At 40.3% G+C, this 17,716-nt stretch overlaps 1 protein-coding gene across 2 annotated transcripts in view; it reads left to right on the top strand.

Moving 5' to 3' along the window:
• The first annotated feature begins 1,473 nt into the window (after positions 1 to 1,473).
• LOC136866425 (PAX3- and PAX7-binding protein 1) overlaps positions 1,474 to 17,716 on the top strand; it is a 337,700-nt gene continuing 321,457 nt past the window's right edge. Inside the window, exon 1 of one of the 2 annotated variants that reach the window (XM_067143349.2) lies at positions 1,474 to 1,714. In XM_067143349.2, coding sequence (XP_066999450.2) covers positions 1,510 to 1,714 — 205 coding nt within the window. In that variant the 5' untranslated portion in view covers positions 1,474 to 1,509. The remainder of the gene's footprint in view (positions 1,715 to 17,716) is intronic. The other variant, XM_067143350.2, reaches the window with a different exon arrangement.

Raw genomic sequence — 17,716 nt, 5'->3', positions numbered from 1 at the left:
TATTATTATTATTATTATTATTATTGTGTGATATCTGCCGTTGCTACGTTGAACAGCAGCGGACTTAGGGGGTCACCTTGGGGTAAGCCATTTGTTTGAATTACTTTCCCGGATGAGGATACTCTATCTTCAATTTTGATTATGTTGTAGTCCAGTATGGTCTCAACGATTCTCACGACCGTGTTGTCACCAATCATTTGTTTTAATTTTCCTATCAGGATATATCTGTCGATAAGATCAAAAGCCTTCTTATAGTCAACAAAGACGACATACTACTTCCCTTTTGGGTGCCTCAGTGCCTTTTCTACTTTTTCTTTTAGGTATGCTGCGGCTTGTAATGTGCTTTTTCCTTTGCGGAAGCCTAGTTGGCATTCTGGTATAAATGGGTCTATTTCGTTATTCAGGTGATTCGCTACAGTACTTGCAAATGCTTTGTATAGATTGCTTTCTTGAGTTATACCTCTATATAAGTCGGGGTTGTCAGTTTCTTCTTTCCCATTGTAGAGTATCTTCAGCGTCGCCGTTCTCCAAACTTCCGGTATTTTGCCTAAATATAGATATTTGTTGAATAGTTCTGTGTGCTATATAAATGTTGTCCGGTCCTGCTGTCTTCCCCTTTTTTCCTTTACCGATTGCCGTTTGTACTTCCCCCGTGGTTAGTCTAATTTTGTGTTCTGGATTGATAGAGTGGTTTGCGGTGTCACATGTTTCCCTGCTGTTTCAGACTTTGTACTTTGGTTTGCCCATATGCTCCTAAAGTTTCTAGTTCTCTGGCATTTTATATAATAGCTTTACTTGTTATATAATTGCATTTTGAAGAGATGAATATATAATATTCTGACTGGTCATTATAATCTGTTGCTGTTGCAATTGCATTTGCAGTTCCAGTCGGATGTAAAGTAATGCATCTATCCCTTCCCCATAATCTTGGGAATATTGATAACAGCTGTTCTTCATGGTAGATCTATTTTTCTTGCTATTTGCTTTACGTCGCACCGACACGGATAGGTCTTATGGCGACGATGGGACAGGAAATGCCTAGGTATGGGAAGGAAGCGGCTGTGGCCTTAATTAAAGTACAGGTCCAGCATTTTCCTGATTTGAAAATAGGAAACCACGGAAAGCCATGGGATTCGAATCCACTATCTCCCGGTTGTGAACTCACAGCTGCGTTCCCCTAACCGCATTGCTAACTCGCATGGTATGGTTAATCTAATGAAGTGAGGATGTAGTATCACGGGTCGGACTTTATAAATTTTTCAATAGGATATGAGTTAAATTAAGTACTTAAAAATATAACACATAATAAACCATCTCCAGTAATTTTTTTTTTTATTATTATCGCGGCTATAGAACGTACTGTTTTGCCTATTACAAAATATTCAGGGAATAATTATTTGTAGGCACTGTACAAGAGTGTTTTGTCTTCAACTATCGTGGAATCGATTTTCTTTGAGAGAGTTTTAACAACAAGCAGCCATATTTGTTTCTGTTTTGGAGCCGGAGAAAATGTCGATTTTCAAGAAACCCAGAAAAAATATAAGACGGAGAGTTGGAATTGACGAGGAGGATGAAGGTAGCGAAAATGAAAATAAAATGGAAACTGAGGAGGAGGAAAATATGTCTAGGTTACAGGCCACAATAAATAAAGTTAAGGAAAAGAAGAAGGACAGGAGAAAAGGCCTTTTGAGTTTTGAAGAGGAATTAAATGAAGGTGAGTTACACTTCAATCCTGATGCACTATTAAATATTTACTGTAACTGATTTACGAATTTTCAGACCCACTAATGCGTTGGGCATGGATTTGTAGTTTAAGTAGGACGACATTAACCTATGTCGTCAAACGAATGTTATAGCTAGATTTTCATTAGTTTTGAAAATATTTGAGTTATTTTATTCATTACTTGATCGTCTTTCTTGTGATGCCACTCGTGATACCCTTAAACTCCTGGTTAAAGCTGCAGGTTGGATTGGAGAGAACTCGGAGAAATATGACTTGATATCCTGTTATATTAACCCTACTTGGCCGATGACCTTCGATGTTAGGCCCCTTAAAACAACAAGCATCATCATCATCATCATATTAACCCTACTGCTGTAGATTACAGCATAAATTGTATGTCAGAACTGTTCATTGGACAAAATTTCGATCGTGGATTTCTCTTCAGAGTTTGCATCTTGTAATGTACACAGTTTTGAAATATGGAATGAAAGTATAACTTATTTGAAGAAGGAAATAAAAATAAAAGATAGGGATTTCTTGTCATAACCTACCATTCTGTCTAATCTGCCAAAATCTTTATCAGTTATTTACTGTTTTTTATTAAAAAGTGGCAGCATCACCCAGTATGCTCTCAACTTTTCTATCTTCTCAGAAATAAATTGTAAGATATTGCGTTTACATTTACTCATAACACACTCTAGCCTGTATGAAAAGCTGAGAATTATTTACAGTAATTTAATAAGAAGAAGGTGTGCTCAGTTGAGCATAGAACAGAATCTTAGTCCTTACTGTAATATGTGATTGACCTCATTCTTTTCGTGCACTTTAGTATGTGGTATGTGTCACAATTTTTGGAGCACAGCACACACACACACAAAATCTATGTCTGGTTTGTGAAAGCGCTTGTTAATACTCAGCTTGTAATGAAAGCCGTGTACTGAAAGTCTGACTATTACATGTCTTTGCTTCTGGTTCTCTCTGGTACAGGACTTACCCGCCACAGCAGGCGAGCTGTAGAATTCCAACTGTATTTCTTCTTTCTTCTCATTTCGGTTCCTTAGTAGCTCTTGATATGGTCCTGTTGATGGTAGGGGATGTTGGATCCTGATGTCCTCTATGAAGTAGGTTTCTCCCATCATCTCGTGTAGAAGTCGTGAAGGGGCTGTCTTCCCTGCTCCAATTGCTCTTTTCAAGTACATCACCTTCACTTTTTCAATTTTGGTTAATTCACCTATTTTTAACTTTTCCCAGATCTGTATGCCGTAGGTGATGGTCGGGGCTATTTCACTTCTAAATAGTGCCATCACTGTGCTGATAGGTTCCTGATATTCTTTATGTAGTATATTGCCCTGATTGCTGCCGCTGTCCTTTCTTCTATGTGAAGACTGTATGATGCTGCTGTTGTTTGCAGTCTAACCCCTAGATGTTTGAATTTGTTAACTCTCTCTAGCGGAGTGCCTGAAAACACAATTTTGTCAGTTGCTGGTGCTTTTTCACCCTTCCTAAAAGTCATCTGTACTGTTTTCTCGTGGTTTATATTGACATCGTTTTCCCTGGCCCAATTCTCCAGCTTGTTAATTGCTTCTTGTACTTCTGTCCTGGCCTACATGAGACCTGATCACCATGTCAGCTGTACATAGGATTATAGTTGTATTCGAGTTCTCCTTAATGATTTTCATGATGTCTGCTGTATAGATGTTAAATAGTGTAGGACTGATAAGGTCTCCCTGCAATACACCATTCGTTTGAATAATCCGTTTCGATGTTTTCCCGTTGTTATTTATACATATGTAGTTAAATTTTAAGAAATCTTCTGTTATCCTTGCAATTGGGTGGTCCTTTCCAGTCACTCCTTTAAGTTTCTCGATAAGCTTCCTTCTGTTTACCAGGTCGAACGCTTTCCTGTAGTCTACAAATACAACATAATACTTCTCCCCCGGGGTGTCTAAGGGAGTCCTCTATTTTCTCTAGTAGGTAAGAGATTGCTTGTAATGTACTTCTGCCTTTCCTGAATCCAAATTGACATTTGGGTATTTGATTGTCGATCATTTCCAGTAGTCTTTCATTTAGAACTTTCGTGAACATCTTGAATGTAGCACTTTCCAATACCACTCCCCTGTATGAGTCCAGGCTTGTAGTACTTCCTTTCCCTTTATAGAGAATCTTCATTGTTGCTGTTCTCCAGTTTTTGGGTATCTGTCCTAATTCAATGCATTTGTTCATTAAATCTACCCAGCAGTATCCAGTAATCGGGAGATAGTGGGTTCGAGCTCCACTGTCGGCAGCCTTGAAAATGGTTTTCCGTGGTTTCCCATTTTCACACCAGGCAGATGCCGGGGCTGTACCTTAATTAAGGCCACGGCTGCTTCCTTCCAATTCCTAGGCCTTTCCTATCCCATCGTCGCCGTAAGACATATCTGAGTCGGTGCGACGTAAAGCAAATAGCAAAAAAAAAATCTACCCAGAGATCATGCATAATAGGCCTATCCATAGATTCCTTCAGGTGCTCGATGTAGATATTGTCTGGTCCCGCTGCCTTCTTATTTTTTCCCTCCTTTATCGCCCGCCTTATTTACTCTTTTGTTATGGGATCATACGTGTAAACCTGTTGTGTTATTGGATTATATCCCCGACCTTTCTGTTGCTGGTTTAGAATTTTGCTGAAGTGGTTTTCCCTTGCCTCTATTGGTACTTCTCCTGTAGTGGGTGGGTTCCTTTTCCTTAGAGCTATGAAAGGGTCAGTCCTTGTGTCCTCTGCCTGTTTCCTTGCTTCTTTTTCTATATGGTCAGCTCTTTTCTGTTTTAGTAGACGTTTGTATTCTCTTCTTCTCTCAGCATAGAATGTTAGGTCCGCTTGCTGTTTAGATGTTTTGGCTCTGAATAGTGCTCTTAGTGTTTCCTTTCTCTTTTTGTAGCACTCCCGGTCGAACCATCTTTGTGCTTGCCTTGTCCTCCTTTCCATGGTGGCGGTTTGCATTGCTTTTGTGGATATTTCTAAAGCCTCATATAATTTTCCCTTTCCAGTAAGGTCCCTGTCTTCTGTGTTTCTCCCATAATATTCTTCAGGATTTCGAGATCCAGTTTCCTCGTGTATTTGATTCCCTCCGACAAACTTGTCCTTGTTTGTTTAGTTTCCATTTGAAACAGCGTTATAATTGGGATATGCTTCCTTATGGGTGCTTCTGAGGAGGTCCATAGTCCTTCCTGCTTCTTTAATTGTAGCCCGTTCCCTCTGCAGAAGACAAGGTCGATTGTACTAGTTCCATTTGGGGCTATGTATGTAGGTACATGTTTGTTGTTTGCCATTTTAAAACCTTGCTACCGAGCTCGATAGCTGCAGTCGCTTAGGTGCGGCCAGTATCCAGTATTCGGGAGATAGTAGGTTCGAACCCCACTGTCGGCAGCCCTGAAAATGGTTTTCCGTGGTTTCCCATTTTCACACCAGGCAAATGCTGGGGCTGTACCTTAATTAAGGCCACGGCCGCTTCCTTCCCACTCCTAGCCCTTCCCTGCCCCATCGTCGCCACAAGACCTATCTGTGTCGGTGCGACGTAAAGCAACTAGCAAAAAAAAAACAAAAAAAAACCCTTGCTCTTCTAAAGCTTCCATAAGCAAGTCTGTCTTAGTGCAGGATTTGTCAGTTCTGCAATTGAAATCGCCAGCTATAATTACATTTTCCTCGTTTCTTGTTTGTTCTGTTAACTTGGATACCGTTTCTATGATGTTTTCCGTTGGTTCGCCCGGTGCAATGTATATTCTTATGAGAGTGACCATTGTAGACCTAATTATTACCGTATTCTCTTCGTTAGAAGTACCCTCGAGGTTTTCCAAATTGCCTTTATAGTAGCATGTTCTTCCTCCTGCTGGCTTCCCAGCTGTCGGTGTTGCCAATGCGTGCACTGCGTAGAATGACTGCAGATTCAGTGGTTCTGTAAGAAATGTCTCGGTAACCATCGCTCCGTCAATGTCCTTTAATGTACTTTTCTGTATGTATGGCAATGCATTCCTTAATCCTTTGATGTTCCATAGAAGTGTTTTTATGGGTTTATTCAAGTGATCCTCCCTCTTCCTCATCTCTTCGTGAGTGTCCCCTCCGAAACCGAAATCTCCTCACAAATACTCCCTTCGGCCAGAAACCCGGATTCTCCAGGTCAGAATGACTCTTGAATGGTATTCCCATCTTAAACGCTTTGTAGTTCCCCTTGGCATTGAGATCCTCACACGATATACCCTCTGTGATTGCATTTTTATTAAGGAAGCACATTAGAGATTCACTGGTTGTGTTCTTCTTCAGTCGTCCCACATATAACCAAGCAGTCCTTTCTCCTGCTTGTAGGTCTTCGTCTTCTTTCGTCCCTACTATTATTGGTGGTTACGGCGAGATCTGTTTTTTTTCCCCTTCCTTTTCACCATTTGCGTGAGTTGGCTGGTATTTCCTTCTCCCTCTGCATCTTCAGTCTGCATCTGTTTGTCTGCTTCTTGTTCTTCTGTGCTGTTCTCATATGCATTCGGTTTAGTCATCCTATCATCTTCTGTTCCTCCTCCGTTATTATCCTTTGTTTCTACTGGTTTAGCTTTTGGTTTTGGGATCCTTTACGTCACTTGTGGTCTCTCGTTATTCAGTGATTTTCCTGTTTCTTCTATCGATGCTCCTAGCTGGTTTTTCAGGAAATCATAATTGAGTCCACTTTCTGAGACAGCTCATCCATCTTTTTTTCTTCTTTGTCCCATTTCTTCATTAGCTGGTGCTTGCATGTTTTTCATATCCACAACACAGTATTTAAAAATAACTATTAGACCTATCTCTGGCTGGGACAAGATCTGATTTGCTGGTGACACATTATATTAGACGCCAGTATGTTTACATATGCAAATTTATCAATAGTTGACACTGTGCTACCCAATACTCACTACATTCAGCTGCGCGTAGAATGAATGTTGCTTGTTTACTTCTCTTGCGGCCTTCTTGCTGAGGACATGAGTATGTGCTCGAGCAGTCAACAATTGCCTACTGCCAACCTGTTTAGTTGGGAAATAATACTAGTGAGTGTGACCAAGCGAAGGGGGTCTGCAGGTTAGGGCCGCGAATCTGCTTTTATGTGTCTATCATTCTGTTGGGCGATAGGAGCGCTTTGTATGTTGGGCAGTGACAAAAAGAAGAATTAATTTATAATTTGGGTCAGTGAGAAAGCGACTGGTCTGGGTTGTTTAGGTCCAGCTAGTGACAAAACCATTAGTTTGGGTTGGTTAGGTCTGGTTAGTGACGAAACCATTGGACTTTGACCAAGCAAAGGGGGGTTTGATAGCGTAAGTCCCCAGGTTAGTCTGTGAAGTCGCTTTCAGTTCTCTAGCCTTCCATAGGGCGAAAAGAGTGCGTTCTGTTTCGCCTGAGGCAACAGGCAAATCCCTATTTAAGAGCTGCTTCCCACTAGACGCGAAGGTGCATTAATTCCTTATGGCTGCCACAGCCTTCTGTATCTGCCTCTGCATTAATGGTAAGTTAAATATAAAATTATTGCTGTTGTGTATTTCACATTGTTTCCTTTGCATGGTGTTTTTGTTTGTGTCTTTATTCAGCCAGGGTTGGTAATGCAATCTAATTATCATTGTTGATGGCAATGACGTCTGTGGAGAATTATCTAATTGACCGTACCTGTTCGCTACACAGCTAAGGAGTTTGAGTCTCCATGGATGTTAACATACTCTTACTATCTATTTAATATGGACTCCATGAAAGTAATGGTATAGTAGTCATGGTGATGTTTTGATGATGTTGTAGCAGATTATGATTATTTTGTAAGAATAAATCAGCAACCTATGACATTTCAGTGTTCTTATGAAGTAAAACATTACGTAATGGTGCCGAAACCCGTTTGTGGAACGATCAGCGGCAAGAAAGACGCAGACGGACAACAGTAAGCAGCATCACGCAACATTGCCTTATCAACAAGAAACCAGCTAACGCAAGTAAGATCTCTACTTACAATCAATTTCTTAAGCAACGGATATACATTTGAAGGAATATATGTAATTATGTACATTACGAACAGACTCACTTGAAGTGTTACGAAACATCAGTGTACGTTTCAAAGTGCGTCGCAAAAACAGTGAATATTACAAGTGTGTAAAGCCTCTGTTGACAGGATTCGTACTATACGAAACCAACGCTTAAGATTTAACCGTCGTAAAAAAATAATATGGAAACCCGGACTGTTTACAAATGCAGTGTAACTTCAGGTTGCAGTGAAATACCAATTACATTACAGATATAGGTTAAAGACAGGAATACGGTTATGTCCATGTACGTAGTGTGTGTTATTTTCGTTAACGGTATTCGTGCAGAATTCAGTTCAGTGAAACGTGGAAAATACGAATATTAACGCACCTACTGCTCAGTTTACAGTTTCAAATGCAAACATTTTACAGACTGAAGAGACGCATTCGAACAGCAACCAGATCGTCGGAAACTAGACTTATTCAAAGACTACGAACAGTGATCGAAGATGGATATGATGACATCGAAATGGAAATATTAGCGCAAAGATTACACGAACTACTACTAGATTTCAGCAAAATTCAGAAACTGATACAGGCGTTGCAGGAAGATGATGCGAACAAACGGGATGCAGAACAGTGTGAAAACCATCAAATAGAAGGCCGAAAACTGATTGCAATAGCAAACAAGAAGATCAAAGAAATTAGGTTTCCCCAGCAGCAATCAAACGCAAAGAATGAAACAACTATTCTTCAGTCTGCAATCGTGAGACCACGCTTACCTAAGCTTGAAATTAAACCTTTCATGGGTACCTTTTCAGACTGGCCAAGATTTTATCAGCAATTTGAATCAGCAATTCATAATAATTCTGCAATTATGCCAGTTGACAAACATCTGTATCTATGGAACTTGGTAGAAGGAGAAGCCAGACATCTCATCAGTGGGCTGAAAATGTCAGAGGAAAATTACAAAATCGCACTTCAGAAGCTGAAGGAACGCTTCGACAACATTAAATTACAGCAACAGGAACATATCGATTTCTTCCGTACCTTGAGAAAAAATTCAGATCCAACTACTACAGAGTTGAGAAGCATATATAACAGTTGCCAGATGAATATTGCAGCTCTTAAAGGACTTGGGTTTGATGCCTGCATGCTTGGTTCCTTTTTATCTGCAGATATTTTACGTGCCTTTCCAGGTGAAACAAAATTCGCCTGGTACACTACGCAGGGTGGTGATAGTAACTTGGATGCCCTGATGAATTTCCTGGACAAATGGGTACTCAGCAAAGAAAAATCAGAGGAGTTTAACGAGTTCATTGACAGTTTAGGAGAACAGTTCTCTACAACAGTGAATCTACACACCAGTCAATACAAGAAAGAAATAAAAAAGAGTAATCATACTGAACAGCAAAATAATCCACCTAAACTAACGTACAGCGATGAAATAAAAACAAACCCAATCACGTGCACCTTTTGCGATAGAAGAGGCCACTGGAGTAACGAATGCCATAAAATAGTCTCAGTTGCAGCCAGATCAGAAAAATTAAGGAAAGATGGACGATGCTTCATCTGTTTAGGCAAAAACCACAAAATGAAAGACTGTAGAAAGAAAGATCAGAAATGTCGAGTCTGTAATAACACAGGACATCATAAATCCATTTGCAAGTCACCCTTGAATACAATAACGGCAGTAACCACAGGGGAGTCACTTACAAAAGAAACAACCGTTACAGCTGTCCATACTGCAGAGACAAGGAATACACAATTGCATGAGATGTTTTTGAACACAGCATTAGTGTGGATTTCTGATCGGAACGGCAATCAGCATATGACAAAAATACTACTTGATTCCGGAAGTGAACGCAGTTATATCGTCAAAGATCTAAGAGATAAACTAAACTTGGAAAACATTGGAAAAGAGTCCATAATTATTTCAACGCTTGAACATCATGGTAAAGCAGCAATACGCAACCGAGTACGATTTCAACTTACAGGAGCAGCCACGGGAACTGCAATCAAGATAGAAGCTTTAGAAGCTACACATACTTTTCAAGCTCTGAGACCAGTCCCAATGGATATTAGGCAACAATTCAGCAGTTTAAAATTTGCAGATGTGGATGAAATATCGAAAAACATCTCTATTGGAATATTAGTTGGCACTGATTACTATGAACGTATCTTCCAAGATGACATCATCCGCTTATCAGACTCTCTCACCATTCGCAGAAGTATTTTTGGTTGGATTCTATTTGGAAGTCGCACTGGGATTTCGATAAAAGAAACAACTTAATACTTCATTCACTCAGAAACAGACAACCTATTGAGGAGATTGTGGGAGCTAGAGAGCATCGGAATCAGGGATGATGAAACTCGCAAATTCACAGCCAAGGAACAGAAGATCTTGACAACAACCAATGAACAATTTGCGATAACTGAAAGACGGTGCACAGTATTCCTACCTTAGGAAAAGGATGAACCTAATCTACATGACAACAGGAATATTGTGTTAAAGAGTTTCGATAGTTTGAAGAAGCGATTTGCAAGAGATAAGAAATACGAAGAGCGCTATGTACAAGTAATGCAGAAACACATTGAGAACGAACAAGTTGAATTCTGTAGTGAGGAATCACAACGAGGCAAAACATTCTTCATGCCATATCATGCAGGAATTCGAGATGATCATGAAACAACCAAAGTGAGGATCGTATTTTATGCTTCTTCACATGACAAAGGCGAATTGTCTTTGAACAGCAACTTAGAATCTGGCCCCAATCTGAATCCAGATTCAACAGCAACCTTACTTCGGTTACGAACGTTCAACAAATACATTGCAGCAGTTGATTCTGAATGAGAAAGACAGAGATTATACTCATTTTTTCTGGTTTAAAATGATTCGTTCAGAAGAAGGATGGCTGAGGACCAACTAGACCACAATATACCGTTTCTGTCGACTCCCATTTGGGCTGGCAGCAACTTTAAGACAACTAGCAACGGTGATGAAAGACAAATATCCAAACGCATTACGAATTCTAGAGGACAACATTTATGTTGACGATCTAGCAGCAGGCGGAGACACAAATGAAGAATTGATAGACATTTATACAGAGATGAAAAATTGTTTCAACGAGATCAACATTCCACTTTCCAAATGGTTATCAAACTCAATAACAATGAACCAGATGTGGCGAGAAACGAAAGAAGTGGTCCGCCAAAATACATCTATTTTAGGCATTCCAACTGATACGGATACAGATGAATTCTACTTCTCGTTCGAGAATACCGTAAGTACAGCAGCACTCATGCCCTGTACTAAAAGAGTTGTCCTGAAGACTGCAGCAAGAATTTACGATCCATTAGGCCTCCTATCACCAGCAACAATTACAGGAAAGATTATTTTCCAAGAAACTTGGCTGAGCAACCTCGACTGGGATGAGCTTTTGCCACATGATTTAGTTCAGAAGTGGAACCACTGGCTAGAAGGTTTAAAAAGCCTACACACAGTTAAAATTCCATGATGGATAGGATCTTGGTTCAAGCAAGACCAGACCAGAGAATTGCACATTTTCAGTGATGCCAGCGAACGAATATATGGCGTAGCAGTTTACATCAAGACGACCATAAATGAACATGTCAGGATCCAATTAATCACAGCCAAAAATCGACTCGCACTTGTTCAGAAAATATCCTTACCACGACTAGAACTCATGGGAGCTATCATAGCAGTTCGTCTTGCGGAGTATGTCAAACGTGAACTACACTTGGAATTACACCACGTCCAATTTTGGACCAATTCAACCATTGTATTACACTGGATAAGAGGAAACACCCCGGAATGGAAGGTGTTCGTCTCGAACAGAATACCGGTACATGAAATTCAAGTCACACCCAACACAGTGGCGTCATTGTCCCGGCAAGGAAAACCCTGCAGATCATATAACAAGAGGACTAACAGTAAATCAACTGTGTGAAAGTAACTCATGGTGGCATGGTCCAGACTGGCTTATAAAACCAGAAGAGTATTGGCCGAAGTCAGTTGAAATATCAAAAACAGAACTTGATAAAACAGGAACAGAACGAAAGAAAACAGTTTCCCATGCTACCGCAGCTAAACAGACAGAAGCGATTTTCGACATTACAAGATATTGTAGATTAACCAAAGTTCTCAGGATCATAGCATGGATTTGGCGATTTACACAAAATACACGCTATCAAGAAAAAACGTTAGGCTCACTCCAATTAGACGAAATCCAAACTGCAAAGCTGTTTTGGATTAAACATTCACAGAGAGAATCGTTCTCAGAAGAAATAGAAGCACTGCAGAAAAGGTCAGAACTACCCAAGCAGTCCAAAATTAGAAAGTTTTCTCCATTCATCAAACATGGCATCCTAAGAGTTGGTGGACATTTACAATTTGCCAGTTTAGATGAAAATGAGCAACATCCCATTATTTTAAATGGTGACCACTATTTCACAAAACTGTTAGTAGAAGAACATAAAACTCAATTTCATGTAGGAACTCGAATTTTGTTGAGTATTTTAAGGACAGACTTTTGGATACTTCGAGGACGACAGATCATCAAGAAAATCATTAGACAGTGCTTACCGTGCAAAAAACTGAAAGCAAAGGCAGCTTTGGAAGTTGAACCCCCTCTTCCGGCAGAACGCGTAACTCCTAGCAGACCATTTGAGACCACTGGTGTGGACTTCGCAGGTCCGTTATATTCCAAGAATGGAGGCAAATTACGGAAAAGATACAATGCATTGTTCACATGCGCTGTCACATGCACTGTACACTTGAAGCTTGTGACAGATATGAGTACGGAGAAATTCATTCACGCCTTACAGCGATTTATTGGACGAAGAGGTTTATTACATGTAATAAATATCATTTTTGGTCCGTATTGATGATGTAGATTGAAATAATAACATGAAGTTATTTATTAGACCACCTAATCAATACAAAATCAGATTTTGTATTGATTAGGTGGTCTAATAAATAACTTCATGTTATTATTTCAATCGAAGAGGTTTATGTCGAACAATTTGGTCCGATAACGCACGAACATTTAAGAAAGCTGAAAGAGAACTTAGCACATTATGGGATAATCTGAAAACAGAAGAGATTGTGCATTTTTTGAATGGTAAAAATATTCACTGGCAGTATATAGTCAAACGCGCTGCTTGGTGAGGAGGATTCTGGGAGAGAATGGTACAGACAGTGAAAAGCTGTTTGAAGAAAGCCTTAGGAAGCAGGCGGTTCGATGATGGAGAAATTTACACAGTTCTCGTCGGAATTGAAGCAACAATCAACAATAGACCCTTGACGTATGTGGAAAACGATCCTCAGCATCGTGCGCTAACACCAGCACATTTTCTTATTGGCGATAACACAACAAGGCTACCAGACAGAAAGACCAATGTTGAGGATAGTAACAAAACAAAAGAAGAAATGAATCAGCTGTGGATAGAAAAACAGTCTGCACTGAACACATTTTGGAAGCAGTGGAGGAACGAGTATCTATTGGATCTAAATCGTTTCCATGAAGTTCAACAACGGAACCAGAATCGCCCACTTCTTCAACAAGGAGATCTGGCGGTGCTAAGCGACGATAACCTACCAAGGCAAATTTGGAAGCTAGCTAGAATCTCCAAACTCATCATAGGACGAGATGGGAAGATCAGGTCCTGTGAGCTGACTGACAAAGAGGGAAGAGTGTTTCGAAGACCCGTTCTACTGGTACATCCATTGGAGTTGAGCAACCGTGATACAGCTCAAGGTGGGGAGTGTGGAGAATTATCTAATTGACCGTACCTGTTCGCTACACAGCTAAGGAGTTTGAGCCTTCATGGACGTTAACATACTCTTGCTATCTATTTAATATGGACTCCATGAAAGTAATAGTATAGTAGTCATGGTGATGTTTTGATGATGTTGTAGCAGATTATGATTATTTTGTAAGAATAAATCAGCAACCTATGGCATTTCAGTATTCTTATGAAGTAAAACATTACAACGTCACATACTTTTCATGTTGGTCAACAGGATTGCAAGTAGCTACTTTAGCAGTGCACTGCTCTTTATTATGTTATAAAAGTAAATGCCCCCCCTGCGAACTATGTGACCTTGCCGCGGTGGGGAGGCTTGCGTGTCCCAATGAAGGAGATAGCCGAGCTGCAGGTGCAATCATATCGGATGGGTATCTGTCGAGAGATCAGAGAAATGAATGGTTCGTCGAAAGGGGGGTAGCAGCCTTTTGGAAGTTGCAAAGGTAGCAGTCTAGATGATTGACTGATATGCCCTTGTAATAATACTATGGCTTAGCTGTATTGATACTGCTACATGGCTGAAAGCAACAGGAAACTACAGCCGTAACTTAACTCCCAAGGACATGTAGCTCTCTCTGCATGAATGATGTACTGATGATGGCTTCCTCCCGGGTAAAATATTCCGTAGGTAAACTAGCCCCCCATTCGGATCTCCAGGTCATGAAATGCCATCTGAAGTTGAAGAAAGGAAAGAATTCAAGGATATGGGATCTAGACAGTTTGAAAGAAAAGAGTGTGAGGGATTGTTTCAAAGAACATGTTGCACAAGGACTAAATGAAAAGGCTGAAGGAAACACAATAGAGGAAGAGTGGATAGTCAGGAAAATTGGAAGTCAGTAGGGCTGCTGAAGAAATGTTAGGAAAGAAAAAAAAAAAGATCAGCTAAGAATCAGTGGATAACTCAGGAGATACTAGACCTGATTGATGAACGACGAAACTTGCAAGAATGTTAGGAAATGAAGAGGGCAGAAAAGAATACAGGCGATTAAAGAATGAAGTGGATAGAAAGTGCAAGGTAGCTAAGGAAGAATGGCTGAAGGAGAAGTGCAAGGATGTCGAACGTTGTATGGTCCTAGGAAAGGTAGATGCTGCATACAGGAAAATCAAGGAAACTTTTGGAGAAAGGAAATCTAGGTGTATGAATATTAAGAGCTCAGATGGAAAACCACTTCTAGGGAAAGAAGACAAAGCAGAAAGATGGCAAGAATATATCCAACAGTTGTATCAAGATGTAGATGATTTGGTTCTGGAACAAGAAGAGGCTGTTGATGCTGATGAAAAGGGGGGCCCAATTTTGAGGTCAGAGTTTGACAGAGCTGTGAGAGACCTGAATAGGAACAAGGCACCTGGAATTGATGACATTCTCTCTGAATTACGGACTGCCTTAGGAGAAACCAGCATAGCAAAATTATTCCATTTAGTGTGTAAGACGTATGAGACAGGAGAAGTGCTATCCGATTTTCGGCAGAATGTTGTTATACCTATTCCCAAGAAAGCCGGTGCGGACAAGTGTGAAAATTACCACACCATTAGTTTAGTATCTCATGCCTGCAAAATTTAAAACTTGTTATTTACAGAAGAATGGAAAGACAAGTTGAATTGAGTTGGGAGAAGATCAATTTGGCTTCAGAAGAAATGTAGGAACATGCGAAGCAATCCTGACTTTACGTCTTAGAGGATCGAATTAAGAAGGGTTATGTGGGTACATGGCGTTTATAGATCTAGAAAAGGCATTCGATAATGTTGATTGGACCAAGCTATTTAAGATTCTGAAGGTGGTTGGGATCAGATACCGAGGACGAAGGATTATCTACAATCTGTATAAAAATCATTCTGCAGTGATAAGAATTGAAGGCTTTGAAAAAGAAGCAGCAATCCAGAAAGGAGTGAGGCAAGGCTGCAGTTTCCCCTCCCTTCTTTTCATTATTTACATAGAACAGGCAGTAAAGGAAATCAAAGAGGAATTTGGAAAGTGAATCACAATCCAAGGAGAAGAAATCAATTACCTTGAGATTTGCTGATGATATTGTTATTTTATCTGAGGCTGCAGAAGATCTCGAGAACTTGCTGAATGGTATGGACAAAGTCTTGGGTAAGAAGTACAGGATGAAAATAAATAAGTCCAAAAAAAATTAATGGGTGCAATCGAACGAAGGCAGGCAATGCAGGAAATATTAGATCATGAAATGAGATCTTAAAGGAAGTAGATGAATATTGTTACTTGGGTAGTAAAATAACTAACGATGACAGAAGTAAGGAGGACATAAAATGCAGACTAGCACAAGCAAGGAAGAAAAGAAATTTGCTCACTTCAAAAATGTTTCTGGAGCGTGGCATTGTATGGAAGTGAAATTTGGATGATACCAAGCTCAGAAAGAGAGTTGAAGCTTTTGGAATGTGGTGTTACAGAAGAATGCTGAAGGTGAGATGGATAGAAATCGAATCACGAATGAAGCGATACTGAATTGAATTGGTGATAGGAGATCGATTTGGCTAAATTTGATGAGGAGAAGAGATAGAATGATAGGACACATCTTAAGACACCTGGGACTGGTTCAGTTGGTTTTTGATGGGAGTGTAGGCTGTAAGAATGGTAGACCAAGATATGAATATGACAGGCAGATTAGAGCAGGTGTAGGATGCAATAGTTACAAAGAAATGAAAAGGTTACCACAGGATAGGGTTACATGGAGGGCTGCATCAAATCAGTCTATGGAGTGGTGTCTCAAACACAAACACACAAAAATTAAATGTACTTTTGGGGGTGGGCTGGTGGGTTCCTAGACATCGCAATGAACACGTCTCTCCTCTAAAAGCAATTCCAAGATTTGCATAAATTTCACTTCCTTATAATGTTAACAAACTTCAGGTTGCACTGTGTCTTCTATTGCTGCAAATTCTTTGCCCTGATTACAGATGAAATGAAGAATGGGAGGTTAGTGCTTCTCCTCAGCCAAGGCACATGATTGTATCTGTTACTCTCGTAACCCTTCATGATGTACATCGCACAAAAATATGTTTCTAAGGGGACCAGTCATTGAACCTGCTAATTTCAGACCAGTAGTTATAAGTTTGTACACGCACTTGCCTGAACAATGTGTCTCCCTTTCTATTGAGTAAAGTATATTGCCCAGAGTTCTCTGTACCGGGCGAGTTGGCCGTGCGCGTAGAGGCGCGCGGCTGTGAGCTTGCATCCGGGAGATAGTAGGTTCGAATCCCACTATCGGCAGCCCTGAAGATGGTTTTCCGTGGTTTCCCATTTTCACATCAGGCAAATGCTGGGGCTGTACCTTAATTAAGGCCACGGCCGCTTCCTTCCAACTCCTAGGCCTTTCCTATCCCATCGTCGCCATAAGACCTATCTGTGTCGGTGCGACGTAAAGCCCCTAGCAAAAAAAAAAAAGAGTTCTCTGTGACGTGTCACTAATAGAGTCAGTATCATAATCCAGAAATATCCCACTGGGAGCATGGATATACCTAAGTGGTAAATGTAGCTCCAAAATACCCATGTTGACGACACTTATCTTCTCAACGCTAAGCATGATCGGTGTTTACCTAGTTTAAAGTTTGCCCATCATACAGAAGCAGCTAATGTATCCAGAAATGACATCTATAAGAAATGTATCTAGGTAATCTGGTCAGTATAGACAACAGCAAGTTTAAACACACAAATATCTCAAAATGCTCACCATTTGCTTTAGCACACCTATTCAAAGGTTCCAGGCTCTATTGCCACAAGCACCACATCTCGGGGTTTTGAGGCTGCTTCCTTAAACATATCTGTCTTTTAGTGCTCGGTATTGCAGTGAAGTTTAGAATAGTCCTTCTTTTCTGAAATGTACTACAAGCTATAGTCTAGTGCATTAAGGTCGGGGCTTCCTGAGGACCAGTTGACAATAATGATGAACTTAGCACATTGCTCTCCAGCCAGTGTTGTGTGGACTTTGCCTTGTGGGCGGGTGCTGAGCCCTGCTGGTATATCCAGTGTTTACGTGTAAACATGGTGTTGTTCAGATGTTTCACAACCTTTTCCAGAATGCTGTTTTGGTCGTTGGTGGTACATGTTTTCAGCCCTCTTTGTGTAGAAATGCAGTAATGCGATTCCTTCAAATACCCCTCCAAACCATTATGGATACTGGGTGATGACCTCCTTCCACTCTTGGGAATTTG

The sequence above is a fragment of the Anabrus simplex genome, chromosome 3 (assembly GCF_040414725.1).
Source record: "Anabrus simplex isolate iqAnaSimp1 chromosome 3, ASM4041472v1, whole genome shotgun sequence".
NCBI lineage: Eukaryota > Metazoa > Arthropoda > Insecta > Orthoptera > Tettigoniidae > Anabrus > Anabrus simplex.
The sequence above is the reverse complement of the archived record's forward strand: the minus strand, read 5'-3'. Positions and strand labels throughout refer to the sequence as shown.